Raw genomic sequence first — 24,283 nt, 5'->3', positions numbered from 1 at the left:
AATTTTCTTCAGTGGAGGAGAATTTATGTGAGTAGAAAGAGCATGGTACTAAAGTTCCTTTAGTGGAGTATTGACTCAAGTCCGCTCCTGCTCCGATGGTGGAAGCATCGACTTCAACGATGAAGAGACGGTTGGGATCCGGATGACGTAGCATGGGCCGGTATAGAAGGCTTCCTTCAAGGCGTGGAATGCTGACTGGGCTTTGAGACTCCACACTCGGAGGTCACATCCCTTCCTAGTCAAGGCGGTAAGTGGAGCGGCCAGAGTGGAGAAATTAGCGATAAAGTTTCAATAGTAGTTTGTAAACACAAGGAATCTTTGTAGGGCATGGAGGCCCACTGGTTGAGGCCAATCTCGAATACCCTGGAGTTTATCGGGGTCCATGGTGAAGCCACGGTTGGAAATGATGTAGCCTAGAAATGGAAGACTGGGTTGTTCAAAAATACACTTCTTTAATTTCGCATAGAGATGATGGTCTCTGAAATGTTGGAGGACTGTTTGGACATGAGAACGATGGGACTTTAGGTCTTTGGAGAATATTAGTATGTCGTCCAGATATATCACGACAAATGAGTATAAAAGGTCCCGAACGATCTCATTCATTAAGCACTGAAATACTGTAGGGGCATTGCAAAGCCCGAAGGGCATTACTATGTTCTTGTAGTGGCTGTCTCTTGTGTTGAAAGCGGTCTTCCATATGTCTTCTGGTTGGATTCGTACAAGGTTATACGCCCCTCGGAGATCCAGTTTTGTAAAGATTTGTGCGCCCTGCAAACGATCAAAATAGTTCACTAATCAGTGACAGTGGATAACGGTCCTTACAAGTTACTGCGCTCAACCCTCTGTAGTCTATGCAGGGTCTCAAGCTGCCATCCTTCTTCTTTACGAAGAAGAACCCGGCTCCTGCCGGAAAATTAGAGGGTCTGATGAATCCTTTATCCAAATTCTCCTTGATGTACTCTGACATGGCTTGTGTTTCAGGAAGTGAAAGGAGATAGGTTCTGCCTTTGGGAGGCATGGTTCCGGGTAATAGTTCTATGAGACAGTTAAATTCTCGGAGTGGAGGCAGGATGTCAGCATTTATTTTGGAGAACACATCCTTGAATTCCGAGTATGGAGCAGGTAACCCAGGAAGGATTGTAGAGTTTAGAACGGTCACGGATGGAGACACTTGCCGTAAACAGTGATTTTGACATTGAGGACCCCACTGAGTTAGTTGTTTATGTTGGTTCAGTAAAAGGTGTCCAAAATATTATGAGGTTGACAAGCATTTCAAGCCACAGAAATGTGTGTGGGGGGGGGGGGGGTTTGTGCAAAATCTATGAAAATGAACATGTCTGAAAATGAAATGTTTGGGGTTTACACCGAATTTGCAGAGTACAAGGCCTTAGATGCAGGCTGGCTGGGTCTATAGAAACCCTGCAGTCCTGAGGAAGGCAGGATGATGTGAATCTTACAATGAACTCCTCAAAGAAAAGGGCCTTTTCAGAGCTGAAACTCCTCTGTTTCAAAATGCTGTAAGATGCCCAATTCAAAACACTAAGGGAAAAATCTGTGCCTTAAATAGGTTTTCCCCTATATAACTTCATATGCAAAAGGCATGTGATTAGGCTCACCTATATGTCTTATTGGATTTAATTCCTATAAGACAGTGTGTGTCATAGGAAGCTCATGGTACTGAATACTAGGGATGTGAATCGTTTTTCAACAATTAAAATTATCGTCAGATAATTTTAAAATCGTCCAAAATCGTTAGAGTGCACGATACAATACAAATGCCCCCGATTTATCGTCAGGGGCATTTGTATTGTATTGTTAAATAGGGCGCGGGTCGCCCGTATGACATACTGAGGGCAAAGGTAGCGCCGGCGCCATTTTGAAGATTGGCAATAAGGCCCGCGTGCAGGAGGTCGCTCCTGGACCCCCGCTGGACTTTTGGCAAGTCTTGTGGGAGTCAGGAGGCCCCCCCAAGCTGGCCAAAAGTCCCTGGAGGTCCAGCGGGGGTCCGGGGGCGATCTCCTGGATGCGTGACGTCGGGAACCAGGAACCAAAATGGCGCCGGCGCTACCTTTGCCCTGTCACATGATAAGGGCAAAGGGCCACCGGCGCCATTTCTCTCAATGCAGTCGTGGCCAGAGAGAGGGAGATTGCGTCGGGACCCCCCCACTGGACCCCAGGTAATTTAAAACATTTTGGGTGGGTTCGGGAGGGTGGGGGATTTGTTTTAAAGGTTCGGGGTGGGTTTTAGGGTTTTTTGGTGTGCCGGTTTTCCTGCCCTCCCCCGATTTACGATTTTTAACGATTTTTAAAAAAAAAAAAAAACACGACGATAAGATTTCCCTCCCCCCCCCCCAGCCAAAATCGATCGTTAAGACGATCGATCACACGATTCACACCCCTACTGAATACCATTTTGGTGTATTGAGTTTATTGAGCTGCCACACTGTGCATGGGTAGAAGAACTTTACTGCTCAGCAAGGTTTTGATACATCCTCACAGCCCACAGAACTAAGCTACCATAAAGGAGAAAAGAGCCTACATCCCTGTTCCAAGAGTGAAACTCCCTGATCACCAACACATTTGTAGAGGATTGGTCAGGAAGCCCTTCAGTGACCTATAACCCCCTAACAAAGCTGAAACAGGAGCCAGAGCAGGTACACAGAGTGCTATTCACTGGGCAATGCAGTCCACACTGAAATTCAAAAGCTGCCATTTGCTGTGTGCATCTTACGTCAAAGCACCTATTTTCTTTCATGCATTAATTTAATCCATACCAGACAAGTGTACTTACGCCTCGTTTCCAAGATTTATGCCTTGTGGGAGAAGTGCTAACCTGATAAAAAGCAAATGAGCAGTCATTAGGGATTTGCATGATAGCTCTCCCGCAGACAGGATCCCACAGTGCTCAATGATCGCAGCATTTTGGAAGCACATGTGTGGCTATGTATAGGGCAGAAGTAAGGGTTTGGATGCAGAGGGGAGCAAATTTGCAATTGTCCATCTGACCACAAGGTACGTGGGCACATTTGCACGTGGTTAATTTTCAACCTAGGTAGTTTCCCTTTGGAAATAAACTGCACATGCTTGCGTGCAAATGGCATGTGTGCTTTGCACTCCTTTCTGCAGACAGCTGATCAGGGGGTATAAAAAAGCAAGCAGAAATTTGAAAATCAAATGTGCGCGAGCCGTTTTCCTCTCCGCTACCTAAACATCCACACATACACCCAGGATTGCCTCTTTTTTACCCGGATAAAAGTGTGCCATTGTGAAAACCTTGCACACTTTGAGGTGGGCAAAATTTTCAACTGGGTCATTCTAGCTGGTTAAATGCCCTTGCAAATTGTCCTCAGAAAGCGCATCAACCTGATGGTGTAAAACTCCATCCTTATGGATTGAAAATAGGAACTGTGAAATGTATGATGTATTGATAGACTATATTTCATACAACATCATAAACACAAGCTGAAACAAAATTTTTTTCAAAATATTTTTGGCAAGAATGTGATACCTCATATGTCAATTGAGCTTCTCAATGTTTATCAGAGAATGCTCACAGTGAATATGTCAAACTTGCACAAATACTGTTCGCCAGTATGTTTGAGAGCTGTTTGACTAGATTAACCTTGATTTTAATCATTGGTATCCACATTCTATAGTTTGCATTTTTTTCTTTTTTATGTTTTGTTATTTTAAGAGACAAGACGCTTATCGTTTTGCGTAGCCTAGGTGGTGACAGCTTTTTGACAACACCGGCCTGACCCGACACGATACGTGTTTCGTAGGCTTCTTCAGGGGTAAGACATTGTTGCGCTGTATTTATGAAGTCTCTTGTCTCTTAAAATAACAAAACATAAAAAAGAAAAAAAATGCAAACTATAGAATGTGGATACCAATGATTAAAATCAAGGTTAATCCAGTCAAACAGCTCTCAAACATACTGGCGAACAGTATTTGTGCAAGTTTGACATATTCGCTGTGAGCATTCTCTGATAAACATTGAGAAGCTCAATTGACATATGAGGTATCACATTCTTGCCAAAAATATTTTGAAAAAATTTTTGTTTCAGCTTGTGTTTACGATGTTGTAGGAAATAAACTCCATCCTTAAACACAGGATTCAGCATGAAATGAGCTAGCACAAAAGTGGAAGGCCATCTGATATTTGACACGAGAAAGGGATGTTATGTAATAATACGCAACAGATCACGCAAGCTGCAAAGGCATTGGTACCTAACAGTTTATTCCTGTTAATTTAAAGGTAGCAGGTACAAAATACAGTGGTGCTGGCAGTGTTTGGACTGAGCTGGTTACAGTTACTTGATACACATTACAACACACCTAGAAACGCTTTCTGATCCTACACTGCTCATTCATGGTACTGCTTTGCTTTTGCGTTTCATGAGTCAATCACAAAAGCAGCCTGCCAAAGAAGAACAAAGAAACCAAGTGCAGCGTTAACAGTATTCTCGCTCGTAAACAGATTCGGTGCATTATAAAGATGGGATATGTCTCAGGATTCAAATGCATTGCGCCAATGGTGCTGCAGATCCCATCTTCATCCGCATCTAGGGAAAGAATGGTTTTTTTTTGCTGAACTTTAAGCAAAAGACCCCCCTGTGCCCCTCTCAGCTCCCTCCCTCCCTAAATAAATTATTTTTAATTTAGGCACCAGAGTCATATTCTTTTGCCCCCCACTCAATCTTAGAAACAGAGTTTCACTTGATCTACATAAACTTGAGGTTTGAAACTGGGGCCTCATCCATTAGATCCCATTGTGATTAAATGGAATATTTAAACCCCTACCCATCTGCATACATAACTGGAAAGTAAAGCAGGCAAAATATTATAGGAGGTATATGTAAGGTACAATTTAGATTGCTAGTCCTCTTGGCAGGGAAATACTACAGTGCCTGAGTAGAAATTTACCTTGAACTCAGATTTGGAAAAGGTGAGTAACTGAATCTCAAATCCAAATCCGCTTCGTCTATACAGTATATTTCTATCCATTAATAACTTGAAGATAAATGTGTATATATTCCTGTACAAGAAGTAAGGTGGACACAAAATCCTCTGTACCATTAGCCTAGAGTGCTTAGGAATCCTGTCCTGGTGGCACACTTAACTCATCTGGTTTTCAGGGTATCCACAAAGAATATGCATGAGATAATTTTGCATACATAATAGACTCCGTTTATATAAATCAGTCTCGGGGAAACACTGACAATACATTTAAGACACTGATACACAGCTAGGTCCACAGCAAGATTTCAAACTATTTTCAATTGGTCTTTGGAGGGTTAAAAGTCCATAAAACGGACTTCCTTCCTTGTTTAAACAATCAAAGCATTTTGCACTGCTGGAGACCTGTATAAGAGAACGCTCTTGCTCCTAAGGTTGGATGGATGAACATTTAAACATCTTTGAGTATTTTTGCTAGCCCGTAATAGAGCAATATTGGGTTTAACCCCCGAAGAGCCTTGCCATTCATCAGCTGGAAGAGGCATAAGGGAGTAAAATGATGATGATAAAAATTTGGTGGCCTCCATTAGATGAAACACAGGTAGAGGAATTCTTAGGGCTTCACATCCTTTCAGCATCATTTCCTCGACACAGCCGGAGCTTGATGAAGGGCCCTGGTATGTCAAGAGGAAGTTTTCATGCAGTATTTACCACCAAGTTACCTGCTCCTTTCTAGCAGAAAGCCACAAGGATTCGCTGGTCCTACCAGAGGGACACTATCACATGGTACAGAGACCGGGATTCTTCTCGGTCAATGGTCTTAACCTGTTTTCCTTTTTTAATTTGCTAGTGCTTGCTTACTAAATCATCCATCCTTCTGTTCTAAACTTCTGCACCTTGACTGAGTCATCTGTCATTAATGCATGGAGCATTTTATGGACTTTTCAGATATTCTTGGGATAACAGGCACTTTGAAGGGGAGAAAGCTAGCTTCCAAAGGGCTAATGTGGTTCAAAAGGGGAGTCACATAGATATTTCCATTATTACATACTAACGAGGCTACATACATGTACAGTATTCTGTGAGTGTACGTATATCTTGCGCTACCATTGAAAAGGCGCGAGCTAAATATATAAAATATATAAATATATTTCATCTGCTCATGGTTTCAGATTCACAGTGAAAACAATTAAAAAAAAACAAACCCCAAAACAAAACAGAATCTCATTTACTTCTAAGACACACTTTAGCAAATATAATAAGGCATTAAACATGTCCCTAACTGCTGGCCTAATTTTCCAGAGACATACAGGAAAAGAGAATTCAACTCACAACACATGGACTGACTCGGGACGGTCACTAAACTTATTAATTCACTACTGGTGTGTCCTGTGCTTCCTTGAAAACCGAAGCACTGCCCTCTTGGACATCTTGCTCATAGACCGAACCACCGGGTGTCCTTTGTAGTGTATACATCTTGAAAGAAATTATCCATTTCTAAGAAAGCTCCATCCTGAGTGCCCCAGGCCACTTGCCATTATCCTGCCTTCCCTTCTTCCGTGAGATTCTCCCAAGGGCAGATTACTTCTTTCACAGAATCCTTAAGTTCATGGCCTCCATCCTCCTCTTCCTCCTCCGAGTCAACTGGATAGATTCGACACTCCAAAGGAATGTCCACTTTTATCTGGAAGAAGCTGGGTTTAAAAAATGAAAATGCATAAGATGGCATAAAAATACAATACATCTGAGACAATAATGTGCGTGTAGATACAATGATAAAAAAAATAACATGTGCACATTTATTGTATGTACCTGTATATGGTAAACTAATGTACATTTCATTTTTTTTTTGTGCTTGATCCCCATCCTTGGCCCTCATTTCTTCACTTCCTACTGCATTGAACTTCACTTGATAAGATCCATGCAGACCTCCTTCCAGACTAACCCACTCCTCTCCCTCAATTCCTAATGCTTGTTTATCATCCCTCATTCAGCTACTACTCTATTTCACTTAAGAGTTAACTAACCAGCACGTTCCTCTGAAAGCTGCCTCCTTTCCACCTGCCATCTTTTTAAGCCAAGAAACTATCCATTTAGTCTCAAACCTGCCAATTTTGGAGGTGTGCAAAAAGAAATCATGTAACGATGTAGAACTCCATGGGAGAGCCATGCATTCACCTAACTGGTCCTAATGTCTTTTCTTGCGACATGACAAAAGTTGCCAATAACCGAGTGTCTCCAGATATGCACAGAACTGAGGCCTCTGTCACTAATGAAATGGAGAGCAACAAAAAATAAGCATTACGAGTGGCCTGGCAGTTTCCTCCTACTCCTTTAGAGTTTCAGTTCAACCTGAACCGGCTTCTGCTGGGCAGCATGCCACAGACCTTCATTTGCTGCCACTCTGGGCATTTTTCTCTCTCTTCATAACCTTCCCTAGCTCGGCCTTTGCAGTGACAGTCCTTGGCTGGGAACCACAATTCCCACCGTAGCCCTGTGTGCACTCAAACTAGCTCAGGGATTCCCAAGCTTTTGGCCTCTGAAAATGCACACGACCCCCCAGACAACAGACAAAACAAATTAGCAGGGGAGCAGTCCTCCAACAATCCCGCTACCCTTGCCCTCCCCCCACTCCAGCTGATCCCCTCTTGCATCCCCCAGCTTCTCTCTCCTCCTCAGCCTATCCCTCCTCTCTCACATCACCTCCAGCCCTTTTTGCATCCTCCAGCTGATCTCATCCACTCCCAAAGCCCCTCTTATAACTTCTCTCACCTCTCAGGCTCACCTACTCCTCTCCCAACCTTCCCTCACATCCCTCCCCAACTGATCCCCTCTCACTGCCCAACTCCTCTTACATCCTACAGTCAATGTGTGATTCCCCCCTCTCTCACCACCTCCACAGCCAAGCCCTCTCCAGCCGATCACCCTTCTGAAACCCCAAACTTTGCAGCTGATCCAATCTTCAAAAACCTCCTGCACCTGATCCTTCCCTTCAAATACACCTCCTCCAAACATCCCCCTTGACCAAGGTCAGTGGCAACATTAATTTTTGGGCCCCAGGCCAATGGTGGATGACATTTGGTGGGAAGGGAGGGCCGGCTGATGCAAGGGCAGCATTTTCTCTTTTGGGTAGGTTCAGCAGTGGGTGAGGAGAGAGGAGCAGTGGCAATCTCCACTGAGCTACGCACACTGGGATTACCCTTCCCTCCCACTCCCCTCCAGTCCTAATCCTGATGGTAATCTATATGCGGCAGTGGCATTAGCAATGAAAGTCAGAACGGGGGCCTGTGAGCCAGTGCAAGTCCACAAACTCTGCAGCAGCTCTGATCCCTCCTCACGCATGGCTTCCTTTTACCGCAGAACCCCCATGTAAAGGCAGGGCCAGTGCAAGACTTCTCAGCGTGTGCTGGCTTACAAGCTCCACCCGGACCTCCACTGCCACTGCTGCTGCTGCTGCTGCTGGTATCCGAAGGGCACTGCTGTTTGAGGCATTTGTGACCCCAGCTGAAGGTTCTGTGACACTCTGCCTTTGGGGGGGGGGGGGGGGGGGTCACAATTCACAATTTGGGAAGCAATACCCTAGCTCCAAACAGTAAGAGGTCAATCTCCAAAACATGTTCAGCACTATTTAGCCGTATAAGTATAGCTTATACATTCAGCAGCTGCTGCTTAGCTGCATAAGTTGTGGGTATGTAATGGGCAGATCGGGCGGAGCGAGTTAGCCATATAAGTTATGCGGCTAACTAGCCATGTTTGGGGTAATTTTCAAAAGGATTTGCATGTTGAAATGTAATTACTATTGTAATTTTCAAAGCCATTTACCCATGTAAAGTGCACTTACATGGGTAAATCCTAGGGATAAGTTTATGGCATATATTGTAGCAATTTTCAAAAGCCCATTTACATGGGTAAAATTCACTACAAGTATAAAACCCATTTTTAAGCTTGAAAATCAGGCCTATGCAGTCTTAGCCACATAGGTCTAACTTTAGCCGCATAACTTGTCATAGAACAGGTCTATTCAATGCATACATTCAAAGGCTTAGCCATGTCATTGGATATCGCATCTAAGTTAGCTGCATATGTCTATCCAGCTTAGAAAAACGGCTAACATTTGAATATCTACCCCTAGGGATTCACTTTTGACCAATGACTGGGAACTACCTCCTCTCCAGAGGCTATGAATGCTGCCCCCATGACATCTCCAGATGACCCAGAGAAGGAAATGTGGCTCTGGGAATTAAACCCGGGTCTTTTACACAGCACAGCAGCTGAGCCACTGGGCCAGCTGAGAGAAATTTTGAAAACAAAACATATTCCATTAAAACTCCAACTAGAACATGTCAAGACAGAATCCTTACAAACAGAATCTATAGACCCAGTCTATTCAGACAACTGGAGAGAAAAGTGATCAACCAGAGAGAGTCTCACAGGAGACGTTTCCGACCCATTTTATAATTATTAGCACCCTGCATTGTAATCTTTTGCATAACAGGCTGTATAAGGGAAAATCATGCAGTTCTTACTTAGACACTTTTTTGGATGTCTGCCGTAGTTGCTGCTCTAGGTCATTCAATGGCTGAACCTTCCCATGGTTCACTGTAGGGCACTTTGGCGAAAGCGTTGCAAAGACTGGCGAGTTGGCACATCCTCGTTTCAAGAGCTTGCTAAAAGACAAGGTCATCCTGGACTTTGGTGATGGTCGGGCTTCTACAGGCACGCAGAGCTGGCTGCACGTACCGGATTCGGAACCCGTTGAGACATCCGTGCTTTCGGCGATGGACGGAAATTGGCTGGAGTTGGCACCGTCTCCTTCCCACTTCCTTTCCGGGACTGGGGTGCTGTCTAAAGCTACATTAATAGGTGAGGGGCAGGCAGCACTGTTTGGCAGGGTGATATGTCCGGGGGACTGGGAGGGAAGGTCGCTTGGGGCATGGCAGGATAAGAAGAGGCTTGAAGGAGATGGAGGAATGTTGGCACCGGTGTACACGGTCAGGTGAGGGACAGGAGCTGTAAAATGACACAGCTGTAGGGAAAGGAGAGGAGATATTTTTATAGCAAAAGTACAATCTATCAGGCAAGGGGACACGAGGTGGAGGCAAACTGGGCTCATGCTAGTGACTAGAAGGCTTGAAATAAAATAATTGTACATTTTGATCAGCACTCAGTTTGATTGCTAGAAAAATCAGGGAAACACAGGAACAATTCACACTAGCTGAGGTTAATGAAGTCTTCTCTGCAGTAACCAGTATATCATTAACACCTGCATCATAAATTCCTATAAGCAAGAGAGACATGCAGACTTAACCCATCTCAGCATTCCTTCCAAACCCCACAAGATGCTGGGGCCCGTCCGTGCCACACGGAAGTTCCTTTTTCCATAGGCACTAATGACTTCCAGTTGTACCAGGGTGCATCGCACTGCTCTGGTCATGCCCTGCCCTGTGATGATGTCAAGTGAATGCTTGTGTCTGCTGTACAGCTGAGATGTGAGTCACCTTCTTTTTCCAATTACCATAACAGAGCATTTCATAAGATGCAAGATCTGGACAATTTCTTTCAGCAGAAGAGATCCTGCTGATCCAAAATAAATAGGGTAGCATATTTCCATGGTAGCATAGGGCCATGCATCCAGATACTATTCTACAGAAACATATGAACTGGTCACGCCAATGTTTAGCCACATCCATCAATTACTGCAGCCAACAAGAATAGTCTGAGTCTGCTTATTATAACATATAGCATGGGACCTGGGAAAGGGGGTCTGCAGGCCATGGGCCCAGAGGGAAGGCCCTCTTGGTAGCCATTGGCACATATGACTGATGAAAAGGCAGAAAGGGGATGTATGATTTACAACAATTGCCAATTTTGGCATTGGTCCTGGGGTTTGTTTGTTTTTCATTCCCTTCTTAAGAAAGTCTGGACTTGTAGTCTTGCTTTTCTGTGTCTAAACCAGAATTTTGCTTCCCATTGGGCCTTTAAATGAGCATTTTAAAAGCCAGCATCCAGCAGCATATCTTTAAACTTTGAAGGATTTGCAGTAACCTGTATTTCTCTCTCTTTCTCTGTCTGGGCAATGGGTGGCAAAGTCCTTGATAAGCAAGGCTTAGTTTTTGAAAGGAGTTCCCAATGGTATAAACTAAAAAAAAAAAAAAAACAACAAAAAACAGATTCCAGCAATATAAGGAGATGATATGATGCAGACATGGGAAAAGATGCACACAGCCAAATGAAAAGCAAATAATGCAGCACAGTGAATGGATTTCTTTATTTTATAAATTAGCTTAAACAAAACATAAAATACTTAGGGATATACAATTTACAAAATAAAAAAGGGATTTTCTTTCACTTTCAATGGAAACAAAATATTTATAAATATTCTGGATTTATCGGTTTTGTACACAAACTCCCCAAATTACTGTTTGCAGTATTGAGGTAGTAATTACAAACACATCTCAAGAATTTCTACACAGCACTTGTAGGCAGCGGATCCGGTCCTGGTTTTGCCCTGTGGCATGCAGGGAGATCTAGTTCTGATTTCCCTACAAAAGAAGCAGCGCTTCATCGGACTGCACGCGGTGAGGTAAGCCCGGGACCGGATCACCCCGTCTTGAGATAACTGAGCCTCCTGGCCATGCTACTACAATTATATATCTATAAGATCCTTGCACTTGACCAGCTTGGTTTGATGACATCATGAGTCAGGCCAAAGTTGTGCTCTACTTCAAGCAAATTCATGCCATTAGGACTCCCACCTCACCCTGTCAAACCCGAAGAGGCTGATCCAGGTTTGGTTTTGCCCCGCACTGCATACACAGAAATGTAATCCAAAGAAAAGACTAACACACGCAGACCCAAAAAACAAACAAAAAAAAAAATCACAGAAATGTGTTGAAAGCTACCATGCAATGTAAGAAAAGTGGAAGACCCAGGTTCAGGAACAATTGCCCTGTCTCTGAAATGCACAGACCCCCCAGCTTCCAGTTCCATGCCAGGGTCTTCCTGGAAGTGCATTCCAGTAGTTTAAAACAAAAATAGTGCATCAGTAAAGTGCTCTTAATCATTGTGCTCCTCAGTTGCTGGGTGCACCCTGGAGTGGAAATGGTGATGGTGGCTCAGCAGGGTGGGAGGTAAGAGATGATGTCGCCGCTATGGACCCATGCCATCTGGATAAGCCGAGCCAGCCCTAGTTTTACCCTCTCAATATCTATAGACTGATTGTATAGCTCTAGTTCTTAGGGAAGGTCATTTTCATAACAGCCCGCGTAAGGCCGCAGCCTGCATGCAGAAAGTCTATGCGGGCTTTAGCGTGTAAGCCCGTTTTGAGAATTAGCGGGCAGACGCTCACATATTTACACTTGCTTGAGAGTGGGTGTAAACGTGCACGTGCATGGTTTCCCTGACCTCCTCCCTCCCGCCGGAATGTGTCCTTGCAGTGCATGTAAAAAGTAAGCGCAGAAACCGTTCGGTGTGCGCTTTTATGTCGCAAACCCCCAATTTTCAAAAAGCCTGATCTGAATGCAGAAAAAAAACAGGTTTTATCTGCTTAGTGATTTTGAAAATTCAGCCCTAATGGGCAGGAGCACTGAATGGGATAAGGCTCAGCCTGTCCAGACAACACAGAGCCATCATTTAACCCTATACACAATAAGAAAAAACATAATTTTGATGTCAGTTTAGTGGAAAATTCTTTTTTAAGAACAAAAATGTGTTTAAAATCATATACAAGTTGTGTCTTGAGTATGGCAGCAGGTTCTTCCAGGAGTGCTAGTGAGCTCTAAATATGAAAATAAGATTTTAATATTAATGTCATTTTTCATAATCCGAATCATTTTTACAATAGAAGACAGCGAGCAAGCGAAAATAAATTTTCCATGTACATAAGATGTTTCAGCACAGATGAAAGCATTCCTTCAGAGTCTGATTGAATATGATAATGCTTCTGCTGACAATCACACGAGGCATGTACTTCAAAGGGGAGATTATCAAAGAGATTTCCACCAGTAAACCGGTGTTTACTCATGAAAAAAAAAAAAAAAACAACTTTAAAAATTGTCCTGCCCCCTCTGCTCATGACAACGTGGGTACTTTTCCCTAAAGGAGCTGGGGATGGGGGCAGGGACTCCTGAAGTACATGCTGAGATTTCAAAATATAAAATATGCAGAGTGAGAAATCCCCGTGGCACCAGCCCTGCCAGCAGATTTTTAAAGGGAAACCCCTGTGGAGAGTTTCCCTTTAAAAATTGGCTTGCTTGCTCACAGGCCTGCAACCTCCCTTCAGTCTCTAAAAATTGCCCTTTAAAAAACCAATTCCCCAATAGGATGAGATAGGGCTTTGGTGCTAAAGAAATCCATGAGATAGAGCCCTTACTGGATAGATGGTTTCTAAATATGAGAATTAAAAGTTTCAATACTAAAAAAAAAAAAAAGTATTTTTGCCAGTGCTCTATAAATCCCCAGTTACCTTCTCTTTTGAGGGAAACAGCAGGACTGTGCAGTGATTCAATTAACAGGACACAATAGGATACACTGTGTTCTAAGAATAACACACCTGGAAGAATTGTGAGGCCCAGGAATACACAGTATAAGCACTACTGAATCAATAAATAAAGTAAGCTTTTTAACATAAACACAGAATGGGAGAAAAGCCTTCGTGAACCAGACCGTATGAGTTTGTTCCAGCTTGAGTGAACTATTGGGGCTTTGTGATGCCATTGTGTAGGTTATTGACTTGTGCTAATAATGAGTATTGTGTATTCGGCACTTGAGCACCAATTAGATTGCAGCATTTCCACCCAGATTCATGTATAGCTGCAATCTGATAACTTACAATTTCTTTCATCTGAAAATGGATTATACCCAGACATCTACTGGGCCTCTCTTTAGAAGGGGTATTTCACGCTATTCTATGTTAATTATAATCCAGTGTTTAAAATAATGCAGATCTTATGTGAAAATTTGCTTAACTGGAAGGTGTTTTACAACATCCCAGAAAATTTTATTACACCATTTGAGGTCTTGTTGACTTCACCCAAACATTAAAACCAGCAGTTTCCTCCAGGACTGACATTATTCGGGTTTATATAAGCTGCCGTCTTAGCCAAACAACTAAGGAACACATATCCCCTGTGCAAGGAGCAAAACTCACCACAAGTAATAATACTCAAGCTATCTCAATTTAAAACATTATTAAACTTATTCTTTTCAAGATGTTAAGCCACTAATTTTCCTGAGCCTGCAGAAGCAGCCCCCATTGGAAACAGAGTCACCAATTTCCTGACTTGGTATGGGATCTGATTGCAATATGTGTATAATCGCATAGTACAGATCAATTATATTCAGCAAGTGAAAGGCAAATAGATTCTCCAGCTAACATACAGCAGTGGAATGCTTCTGAAGATTTACAATTAAGCTGTTTAAAGAGGCTCAAAGAATGACAATTAATAGTAACATGTTACTGGCTAAAGATCCGGTATTACAGAGATACCACTTTATCTTTCTTTATGACCTGTATTGTGAATTATATGCTTATTTTTGAATCTCTTTAGTCTCTTTTATGTTATTTTTGGAGAATCTTAATAAGTGTATCTTGCAATTTTATGTTATGATAAAAACTTTAATAAATAATAAATTAAAAAAAAAAAAAAAAAAAAAAAAGAAGATCCGGTATTACTCCTTGCAGAGTTTTGAAATACTGAGCAGTACACATATTAAGGAAAGTAAATACCCTCATAATAATACTTTTTCCAATAATTGATGTACATGCTCAGCAACAGTATGCAACATCTGTCCACCAGAAACCATCTTATCTAATTTTCTATTATCCATTGAGAGAGACACCGACCCATATCAAAAGGCCAGACAGAAGTGGAAGAGGGGAAAGTTACAACTTCAAGACAATAGTGATGGGTTAATAATGCTGCAAACCAAGTGGTGCTTATGCCTGAGAGAACCTGAAAGCTGCTAGGCTGAGTATGCCACATGTGGAATGTAGCCCATGGTATGAGGGAGGCATGGAAAACGAAGCAACGGTGACACCTTGTGGTAAGAGAAGGAATCTCAGCTCTGCTCTGGGTCTCCCTCTTGTCTCCTTGTCTATTTCTGCCCCCTTTGTTCTGCATTTCCACATTCTGCCACATTGCATTTTATGTAGAACCCTTCATTTTCAGTTTGTTTGTACTTGTTTTAATAAGTTTGCCTAGGCCTTCATCAACATTTACCACTAAAATTTTCCAACACATGGTAAAAATTCATATAAATGATTTCTTCACAATATTTTTGGGCCATGAGAATAAGAGTTAATAATTGCCAGAATCACATACAGCTGCTCATTTTCAATCCACCGATAAAGATGAAATGAAAGAAAAAGTCCAGAAACAGTAATAAATGTACAAAATCACTGCAAATCGTCAGAAGTTTTGTCCCATGCATTCTTCAATGTTAGGGTGAACAACTGTCTTTTGTAAGAACAGATTCAGTCATGGTTTTACCCTGCCCTGTCCCAGTACATGATGGGACTTATAGTTCCCTCAGAACGTTAGGACTACAAGTCCATACATGCTTGATCAGTTCTGTTACAGAACAGACACGCTTAAGGGAATAGACGAGATGAGACGGGATCCAAGGAAGCTCAAAGAGCTAAATTTTAATACTAAAAAATTCACAATTATACATTTTGGAGTGAATTTAAAAAAAAACATTGCCTGCATAAAAATTAGCATATGCGTGCATAAGTAGCCTCTACTGGCATATTCCATATTTTATAAAAGTAGAAAATTATTACGTATTTTCAGTTTTGCATGCACACATATGTGCATAAAAAAAGGGGAGGCCTAGAGGCTTTCTGGGGAAGGCCAACACTTCCGTGCATAAGTTGCTGTTTAAAAGACACATGCTAATTATTTATTTCCAATACTTATATTGTGCTTAAATCATCACAGTTGTACAAAGTGGATTACATATTTATCTGGCATGATACTAAACATAATTATTGTGTAGAGCTGACTGGGCAGGAACTGGGGGAAGTTCAGGTTGAAGAACCAGGAAGCTCTCAGTGGCCTGGAGAAGGACTGGGCAAACTGGTGGACTAATTGATAAACTGACTAATTTCACTTACACGAGCATGTTTTAAAATTGACCAACTTAACGCAAATCCTACTTTACTTTCATGCATAAAATATACAAGAAATCTTTTTGAAATAGGTAGGAAAAGTATTTGCATTTAATGCATTGATATATGTGGTTTCAATGCATTGTCTATATTCGCGCAGATGTATGTCGTGGGGTAGAGATATTTTATATGCATATTTTATAAAATGCACATATATCATATGCGTGGATTATAAAATACTTGCATATATCTGCTTTGGCCATATACACACATATGTGCCACTGCATACATTTCTTTGGGTGCAGAAATCTGAGATGCAGTATATGGCAGGGAGTGAGTTTCTGATGTCCACCAAACAGGAAACAGACCTCAGGGTGATTATATATGGTGATGGCAAGGTAACAAAACAGTGCAACAGGGCAGTGGCCTGAGCTGGAGGGATGCTAAAGTGCATAGGGGGATGCATAACTAGTTGAAAATTGGAAGTGATTATGCTATTGTACAGGTCGTTTATGTCCCATTTTGGAGGCTTTACCTCCAGAAGGATGTAGACAGAGTGGAAACAATCCAGCGAAGTGCTACTAAAATGGTGCAGGGTCTGCATCAGAAGCCCTATGGTATGAGACATAGGGATCTAAATATGTATATTCTAGAGAAGAGGGAGAGACGGGAATATGACAGAATCATTTAAATACCTGAAATAGTGCACAAGTTGCAAACTTCCTTCAATGAAAAGGAAGTTTTAGGACAAGGGGTCATGATGTGAGGCTCTAAAGAGGAAGACTTAGGAGCAACATCAGGAAATATTTTTTCACAGAAAGAGTGGTGAATGTGTGGCAGCCCTCCTAGAATGGACGGTGGTGGCTAAGATGGTAATGGTCTTCAAGAAGGCATAGGATCAGCTAAGAGGTTGCACAGTTGCAAAAAAGTGAAGAGGCAGCAGAAGATTTAATTAGCAGCTGGGCCTGTTTGACAGGCTGGAAGCACTGTAATAACAAGAAATCTTAGTGAAAACACGAGGCATTCACCTAGCCAGGTCTTCCTGTGTTGACCAAATCAGCACAATAGATTGGTGCTGGCAGGTAACCATCTGAGAAGGTCATGGGGGACCTAGGATGCTGGATGTTCAGTTAACAGCGGTGCTGGTGTTGGCGGCTGTTTGGATTATTGTAGGACCGTGTAACCATTTAGAGTATTACAAAGCTTTGGGCCTGATTTTCAAAAGCCTTTACACGTGTAAATGCACTTTGCCCATGTAAGTGGGCTTTTGAAAATTGCTACAATAGTATGTTACATTTACACACGCAACTCCTATGAAAATTCACCTGCTAGTTTATTTATTTATTACTTGGATTTATATCCCGTCTTTTTGTTGTCAGACATGGGAGGGGAAGAGTGCTAGATGTAAATTAAAAAGGGATCGTGCATGCCCATGAACCCAAGAGGGTGGAGACCAATGGAGGAAAATGAAAAATATTGTCTTAGATAAGGAGTGACATCCTACAGGTAGTCACACTCTATGGCTGGCAGTAGGCATATATTCTTGGGGCATGTGGATGGGAGGAATTAGCCAGACTGAATGGAACGCTTGGTTTTTTTCTGCCTTCATCTACTATGTTACTATGTTAATGGGTAAAAACCAGGAGTTAGCCCTGGGGGAATTCTGCCCTACTGCGGAGCGCAGAATTTGCACAGAATTCCCCCCTCCCCCCCCCTGCACAGAATTGCCATTTTCTTCACAGAATTTGGCAATTCTGCGCAGAAAATGGCAGAGGAGACCCTAGCATGCTGTGAAAGGAGCGCACGATGACGAAGGCCCCGGTGCACCATGGGACGAGCTCTGCTTGCAGCGAAGATGAAGGCCCCGGCGCGCCAATCGCAGTGAAAATGAAGGTCCCCCGGTGCCATGGGACGTGTGCCGTTCACCACAAAAATGAAGGCCCCAGTGTGCCGCAAACAGAGTGTGCTCCGCTCGTGGTGAGTGGAGCACACTCTGTTCGGTGCTAGAGCCTATATGAGGAGATGGTGAAGGAGTGAGTATGTGTTTGAGAGACTGGGAGCTCGTGTGTATGAAAAAGGGATTGTGTGTATGTGAGGGTGCTAGCCTGTGTGAAGGGATTGTGTATGTGTGAGAAAGAGCCTGTGTGAATGGGTACATGAGAGAGAGACATAAGTAGCCTGTGTGAGGATGTATGTGTGAGAGAGAAAGGGAGCTTGTGTGGGTGTCTATGCAAGAGAGAGGGCCCTGTAATGAGGGGATGTGTGTGTGCGAGAGAGTGAGGGAGCCTGTATGAGGGTGTGTGTATGTGTACCAGAGAGAGGGAGCATGTGTGTGAGAGAGGGAGGGACAGAGGGAGCTTGTGTGAGGGGCAGTACTGACAACGGGGTCAAACTCTGATACTGGCGATAGAGTGGAAGGGGTTGAGCCTAGAGGTGGAGGGGAGAGATACTGGCAGTTGGAAGAGTTGGGGCCTGAGAGGGCAAAGTGGCCAGGGGAGTAGGGAGAGCGAATGGAAGGGACACTGTTACAGTGAATTTCTATGGAAATTCTGCTCAAAATATTTAAAATTCTGCATCTCTAAGTAATAACTTTTTTCTGTATTAATTTAAAATGTAATTACTTAAAGACTGTCATGTAAATTGTGTTATTTTGACCAATATAAAGTTTGCAGAATTTTGCAGAATTTTTAATTTTTGTGCGCGGAATTCCCCCAGGACTAAGGAGTGGATAAGCCTGTCCTAAAAAATGGAGTCAGTTGCTAACCCTAGTTTGCCAGTATCGCCCCCTTTTTTCAGTACTGTGCATCTGAGTCTCCAGCCAAATTCCTGAAAACTCTGCAGCCTAGTCCTGGAAGTCTTTGGAAGATGTAGTGCCAGATATTAGAGATGTGAATCGGAACCGGAATCGGTTCGGATTCCGGTTCCGATTCACATGTGGGTTTTTCTCCATCGGGCCTGATCGCGTTTTGTTTATTGGCTGCGCCCCAGCCGATAAACAATAAACCTACCCCGACCCTTTAAAAGTAAGCCCTTAGCTTCCCCCACCCTCCCGACCCCCCAAAAACCTTTTTACAGGTACCTGGTGGTCCAGTGGGGATCCCGGGAGCGATCTCCCGCGATCTCCCGCTCTGGGCCGTCCTCCGGCTCCTGGGCCGTCGGCTGCCACTAATCAAAATGGCGCCGATGGCCCTTTGCCCTTACCATGTGACAGGGTATCCATGCCATTGGCCGGATCCTGTCACATGGTAGGAGCACTGGATGGCTGGCGCCATCTTGTGCTCCTACCATGTGACAGGGGCTGACCAATGGCACCGATAGCCCCTGTGACATAGTAAGGGCAAAGGCTATTGGCGCCATTTTGAATACTGGCAGCTGACGGTCCGAGTGCAGGAGGTCGCTCTCGGACCCCCGCTGGACATTTGGCAAGTCTTGTGGGGGTCAGGAGGGTCCCCCAAGTCTTGCCAAAGGCCCCTGGTGGTCCAGCGAAGGTCTGGGAGCGATCTCCTGCACTCAGGCCATCGGCTGCCAGTAATCAAAATGGCGCCGATAGCCTTTGCCCTTACTATGTCACAGGGGCTACCGGTGCCATTGGTCAGCCCCTGTCACATGGTAGGAGCACAAGATGGCGCCAGCCATCCAGTGCTCCTACCATGTGACAGGATCTGGCTAATGGCATGGATACCCTGTCACATGGTAAGGGCAAAGGGCCATCGGCGCCATTTTGATTAGTGGCAGCCGAAGGCCCGGGATCCGGAGGATGGCCCGGAGCGGGAGATCGCGGGAGATCGCTCCCGGGACCTCCACTGGACCACCATGTACTTGTAAAAAGGTTTTGGGGGGGTTGGGAGGGTGGGGGAAGCTAAGGGGTTACTTTTAAAGGGTCGGGGTGGGTTTAGGGGTTATTTTTGTGTGCCATTTTTCCCGCCATCCCCCAAAACGATAAGGGAACCCCCACGATCAATATCGTGGGGTTTTCCTATCATTTTGGGGGAGCCCCCGATTTCTGACGATTTTGAAAATATCGACGGTATTTTCAATCGTCCGAAGCCCGATTCACATCCCTACCAGTTATAGATACCGTATTCCAAGAGCTATGTAACACGCTCGCTGCAGGCCAATATTAACCTTTCGGTGTTACTTTAAAGTACTCAGATTGTTTTCAGTAAACCATGACAGATTTGTCCTATGGTCAGAATTCAGGTAAAAAAAAAAATATCATTAAATTCCCAAGGCTAAAATTCTAGATGCCCAGGTATTTTACAGTAAACACTGAAAATGAAGGGTGACAGTTTTAGGTTCGTTTCGGGGGCTCCTATCTGAGCTGACTCCTACGGTCTAACTTGCTCAGAACCTGGGTGATGTCCACTGTATTTGCCGCCTCTCTTGCTCGGGCCTCTTCCTCCAGCTGCCTCAGAATCACCGGGCTAGGGCTGGACCGGCGGTGACGGCGCATGAGCGGGAAGTTACTGAAAAAGAAAACAGCAAAAAGGTAGAAGAAATAACATGTGTTAAGCATGTGAGGAAGAGGAAGGGAGAGGTAACAGAATACCAGTCTAGATTTCAAGTGAAAAAAAAAACAGTCGTATGCAAAATTAATCCCATGCAGAGCTGTGGTATTCAGATATGCCACATACATGTGAATACTGCAGATTATAAAAACTTACTCAGAACTGTCCAGGCTCAATACCACATGTGAAAAGCTGCAGCTGAAACTGGAAGCTGCAGGTTAAAAACCCCCAACTTGGAGGCTATACAGCCAGGGCTGGTACAAAGGTGTTAGGCATCCTAGGCAAATGTTACAGTTTTTCGTGCACCCCCCCACACACACACACACATAATTAAAATGTTATGCTTTTATAATAGATTTTACATGAAAAAGGACATAGTACAGTCTTCTGAAGTAAAAATATTACTTACAACGAGATGTATATTATATTTACAAGCACTGCTTTGGTGCCATTAAAACAAACCTACAAAAAATACGCACAGAATCCATATGGCATTAGGCCTATTGTATATAAGATGGTGGACACAAAAGGTTCAAATGGAAAAGAGTTATTTAGTGATATACTTCTTCTCTTCCATTAGGTCTATTGTAATACATGTTGGGTATGGGTTTGGCCCTCAGAAAGCTATGTGTAAACTCAATTAGAATTATAATATAGTAAACCTCCCATACCAAAACAGAACTGTCAGCATTCAAAAAGTAACAACCTATGAAATAGTAACACCTCAAATATTATATCAGGCCCTAAAACACCAATATACTTCCTGTGTATTGGTGAGTGCACACATGCGTTCTGTTTTCTCAATAATATTAATAATATTAAAACAGAACAAGCCAGGCTGCCTACAGATCCCTACATAGAAACTACATGCTAACAGAATATCTCACCTCAGTCACATATACACAACATAGACAGATCCTCACCCAAAGCAGAATAAAGAAATGTGCACACAAACTGAACTGGAAACTGCAACAAGTCAGACTCTGTATGCAGTGCAACAATGGAAAAACAGAAACATGACTATTCCTTAAAAATATCAGACAATAAAATCAGGAAATATAAAACATCAATCAAAACAGTAAAACCATACTAATGAAAAGAATATATATTTCAAACAAGCTGATGACTAGAATGTCCAATAATTAAAAACTTGTAACAATTTTCCAAACACCAATAACATATTTCAAAACATCAGACACAGCAAATATCTATAACACCCAATAATGTAAAACTAATAAGATAGAAAAAAAATCCACGGCTCCACACTTGGGAACTTTTGATTTTGAGTTACCCTGAGATTGTCACAGATTAGCATGGGGGGTGGGTGATGCACACAGACTTTCTCTCTCTCACCCACACAGGCTGTTACTCATGCATACACATATAGGCTCTTTCATACATATACACACACACTCTGGCTCTCTAACACACACATACACAACTTTCTTTCACTTTCACACATGCTTTCTGTTACTTGTGTGCACACACACACACATACCAAACACATGCACATGAGCTCTCTGTCACACAACACACACAAACATGCTCCCAATCATACTCACACATATGCTCTTTCACAGACAAATGGTCTCACAAACGCATACACTAGCTCTCTGACTCTCACATACAAGCTATCTCTCACACATCCTTAAAAATATCAAACAATAAAATCAGGAAATATAAAACATCAATCAAAATAGTAAAATCATATTAACGAAAAGAATATATATTTCAAACAAGATGATGACTAGAATGTCCACACACACACACACACACACACTCTCTCTCAGTTACATACATGCACAAACACACACGCTCTCAGTTATATGCACACATGCTCATTCACTCATACATGTTCTCAGTCTAACACACATACTCTCTCAGACACATATTCTGAATCACACACACACAAATGGTTTTTCATTCACTCACCCTCCCCTCCAAAAAAAAACTACATCAGGCAGCAGCAGCAGCCTCCCCCTTCAGCCCCCATTGCCACAGAACTCTTCCTGTGATTTTTTGGGCCATGGGGGTTGACAATGCTCTGCCTCCTGCTTGTACCCGCATGCAGCCCCCCCACCCGCTGCTTCTGATCTTGACTGGGTGTGGGTGGATACCTAGTCCGCTTAGTGCTTCCACTGGCCCTGTGAGCACAGCACCCTACACCCTTCAAAGGAGAAAATGGGGTAATTCTACAGTAAAAAGTTACTTTGTTTATACGGTAGTTTAGGAATCACACCAGGAACGTGTTTTTTCTATTCATTGCTCCCATCAAGACATGCAAGTTTGTCGAGCTACTCCCTGCTAACCCCAAGAAAGGGTCAGAAAGGGGATGGCAACATGGGACCCGCAAGCATTCGTCGATCTGTGAGGGAACTTTAAACATTTTAATCTTATGCAGCTCAGGAAGCAAGTGGCTTAGGGGAGATGGATGCAGACCATGAAACAAGGTTTCCTTCCTCTGTCCCACACTCAAATTTTCGGGCCGATGCAGTGCAGTGCGCCCAGCCTAGCGCACAGGTTAACGAGTGGTTGGATGCGCATTTTGGACATGGTAGACTAACACCCCATATCCCCCCCCCCAATGCAACAAGGGGATCAGTTCATCCAAAACACGCATCCAAACAAAGACATAGCTAATAACATAACATAGTATTGTCGGCAGAAAAAGACCAAATGGTCCATCCAGTCTGCCCCGCTTGTCTGTGTGCGTTTCAAACACTCATTGCTTTGCGGTTTCTGCTATAACATCCATCCTAATGAGTTATTTGGGTGGATTCCTTTCCTTAGTCATTACAAAAACATAGAACATGATAGCAGATAATGACCATATGGCCCCATGTGGTCCATCCATCCACATCTGCTCAGCTTCATAGTCCCGTCCTCTCCCTCAGAGATCCTCCCTGCTTGTCCCATGTTTTCTTGAATTCTGATCACTGTCCTCATCTCCACAAATATTTCCTCAGATTACTTTTGTGTCTACCCCCTTTCACCCACAATTCCTTTCTGTTGAAAGTGGCCCACCTCCTGTGGTTTAATTCCTGGGAGCTATTTAATACTATCACACCTTCTTTTCCTCCTTTCCTCCAGGGTATACATTTATTTATTTATTTAACTCTTTTTCTATACCAACATTCATGATGCATAGAAACATATAGAAACATAGAAACATAGAAATGACGGCAGAAGAAGACCAAACAGCCCATCCAGTCTGCCCAGCAAGCTTCACACATTTTTTTTCTCTCATACTTATCATTTTCTCTTAACTCTTGGTTCTATTTCCCTTCCACCCCCACCATTAATGTAGAGAGCAGTGATGGAGCTGCATCCAAGTGAAATACCTAGCTTGATTAGTTAGGGGTAGTAGGGGTAGTAACTGCTGCAATAAGCAAGCTACACCCATGTTTATTCCCTTTACCCAGACTATGTCATACAGCCCCTATTGGTTGTTTTTCTCCTCTCCTGCCGTTGAAGCGGAGAGCCATGCTGGTTATGCATTGAAAGTGAAGTATCAGGCCCTTTTGGTTTAGGGTAGTAACCGCCGTAACAAGCCAGCTACTCCCTGCTTTGTGAGTGCAGAATCCTTTTTTTTTTTTTTTTTTTTTCTTCTCCCCTGCAGTTGAAGCTATTCTGGATATGCGTGAAGCCTCAGCTTTTCTTATTCCCCTGCTGTTGAAGCAGAGAGCTATGCTGGAAATGCTTGATG

The 24,283-nt window shown here is 43.2% G+C and overlaps 1 protein-coding gene across 2 annotated transcripts in view; it reads right to left on the bottom strand.

The window, feature by feature from the left end:
- Positions 1 to 20,381: 20,381 nt before the first annotated feature.
- The window catches only part of RGS9 (regulator of G protein signaling 9), a 132,606-nt gene continuing 128,704 nt past the window's right edge, over positions 20,382 to 24,283 (bottom strand). For both annotated transcript variants that reach the window (XM_029597560.1, XM_029597561.1), the window contains exon 17: positions 20,382 to 20,535. In XM_029597560.1, coding sequence (XP_029453420.1) covers positions 20,382 to 20,535 — 154 coding nt within the window. The remainder of the gene's footprint in view (positions 20,536 to 24,283) is intronic.

Source organism: Rhinatrema bivittatum, chromosome 4, assembly GCF_901001135.1.
Source record: "Rhinatrema bivittatum chromosome 4, aRhiBiv1.1, whole genome shotgun sequence".
NCBI classification, from domain to species: domain Eukaryota; kingdom Metazoa; phylum Chordata; class Amphibia; order Gymnophiona; family Rhinatrematidae; genus Rhinatrema; species Rhinatrema bivittatum.
Note: the sequence above shows the minus strand (reverse complement) of the source record. Positions and strands in the feature narration are given on the sequence as shown.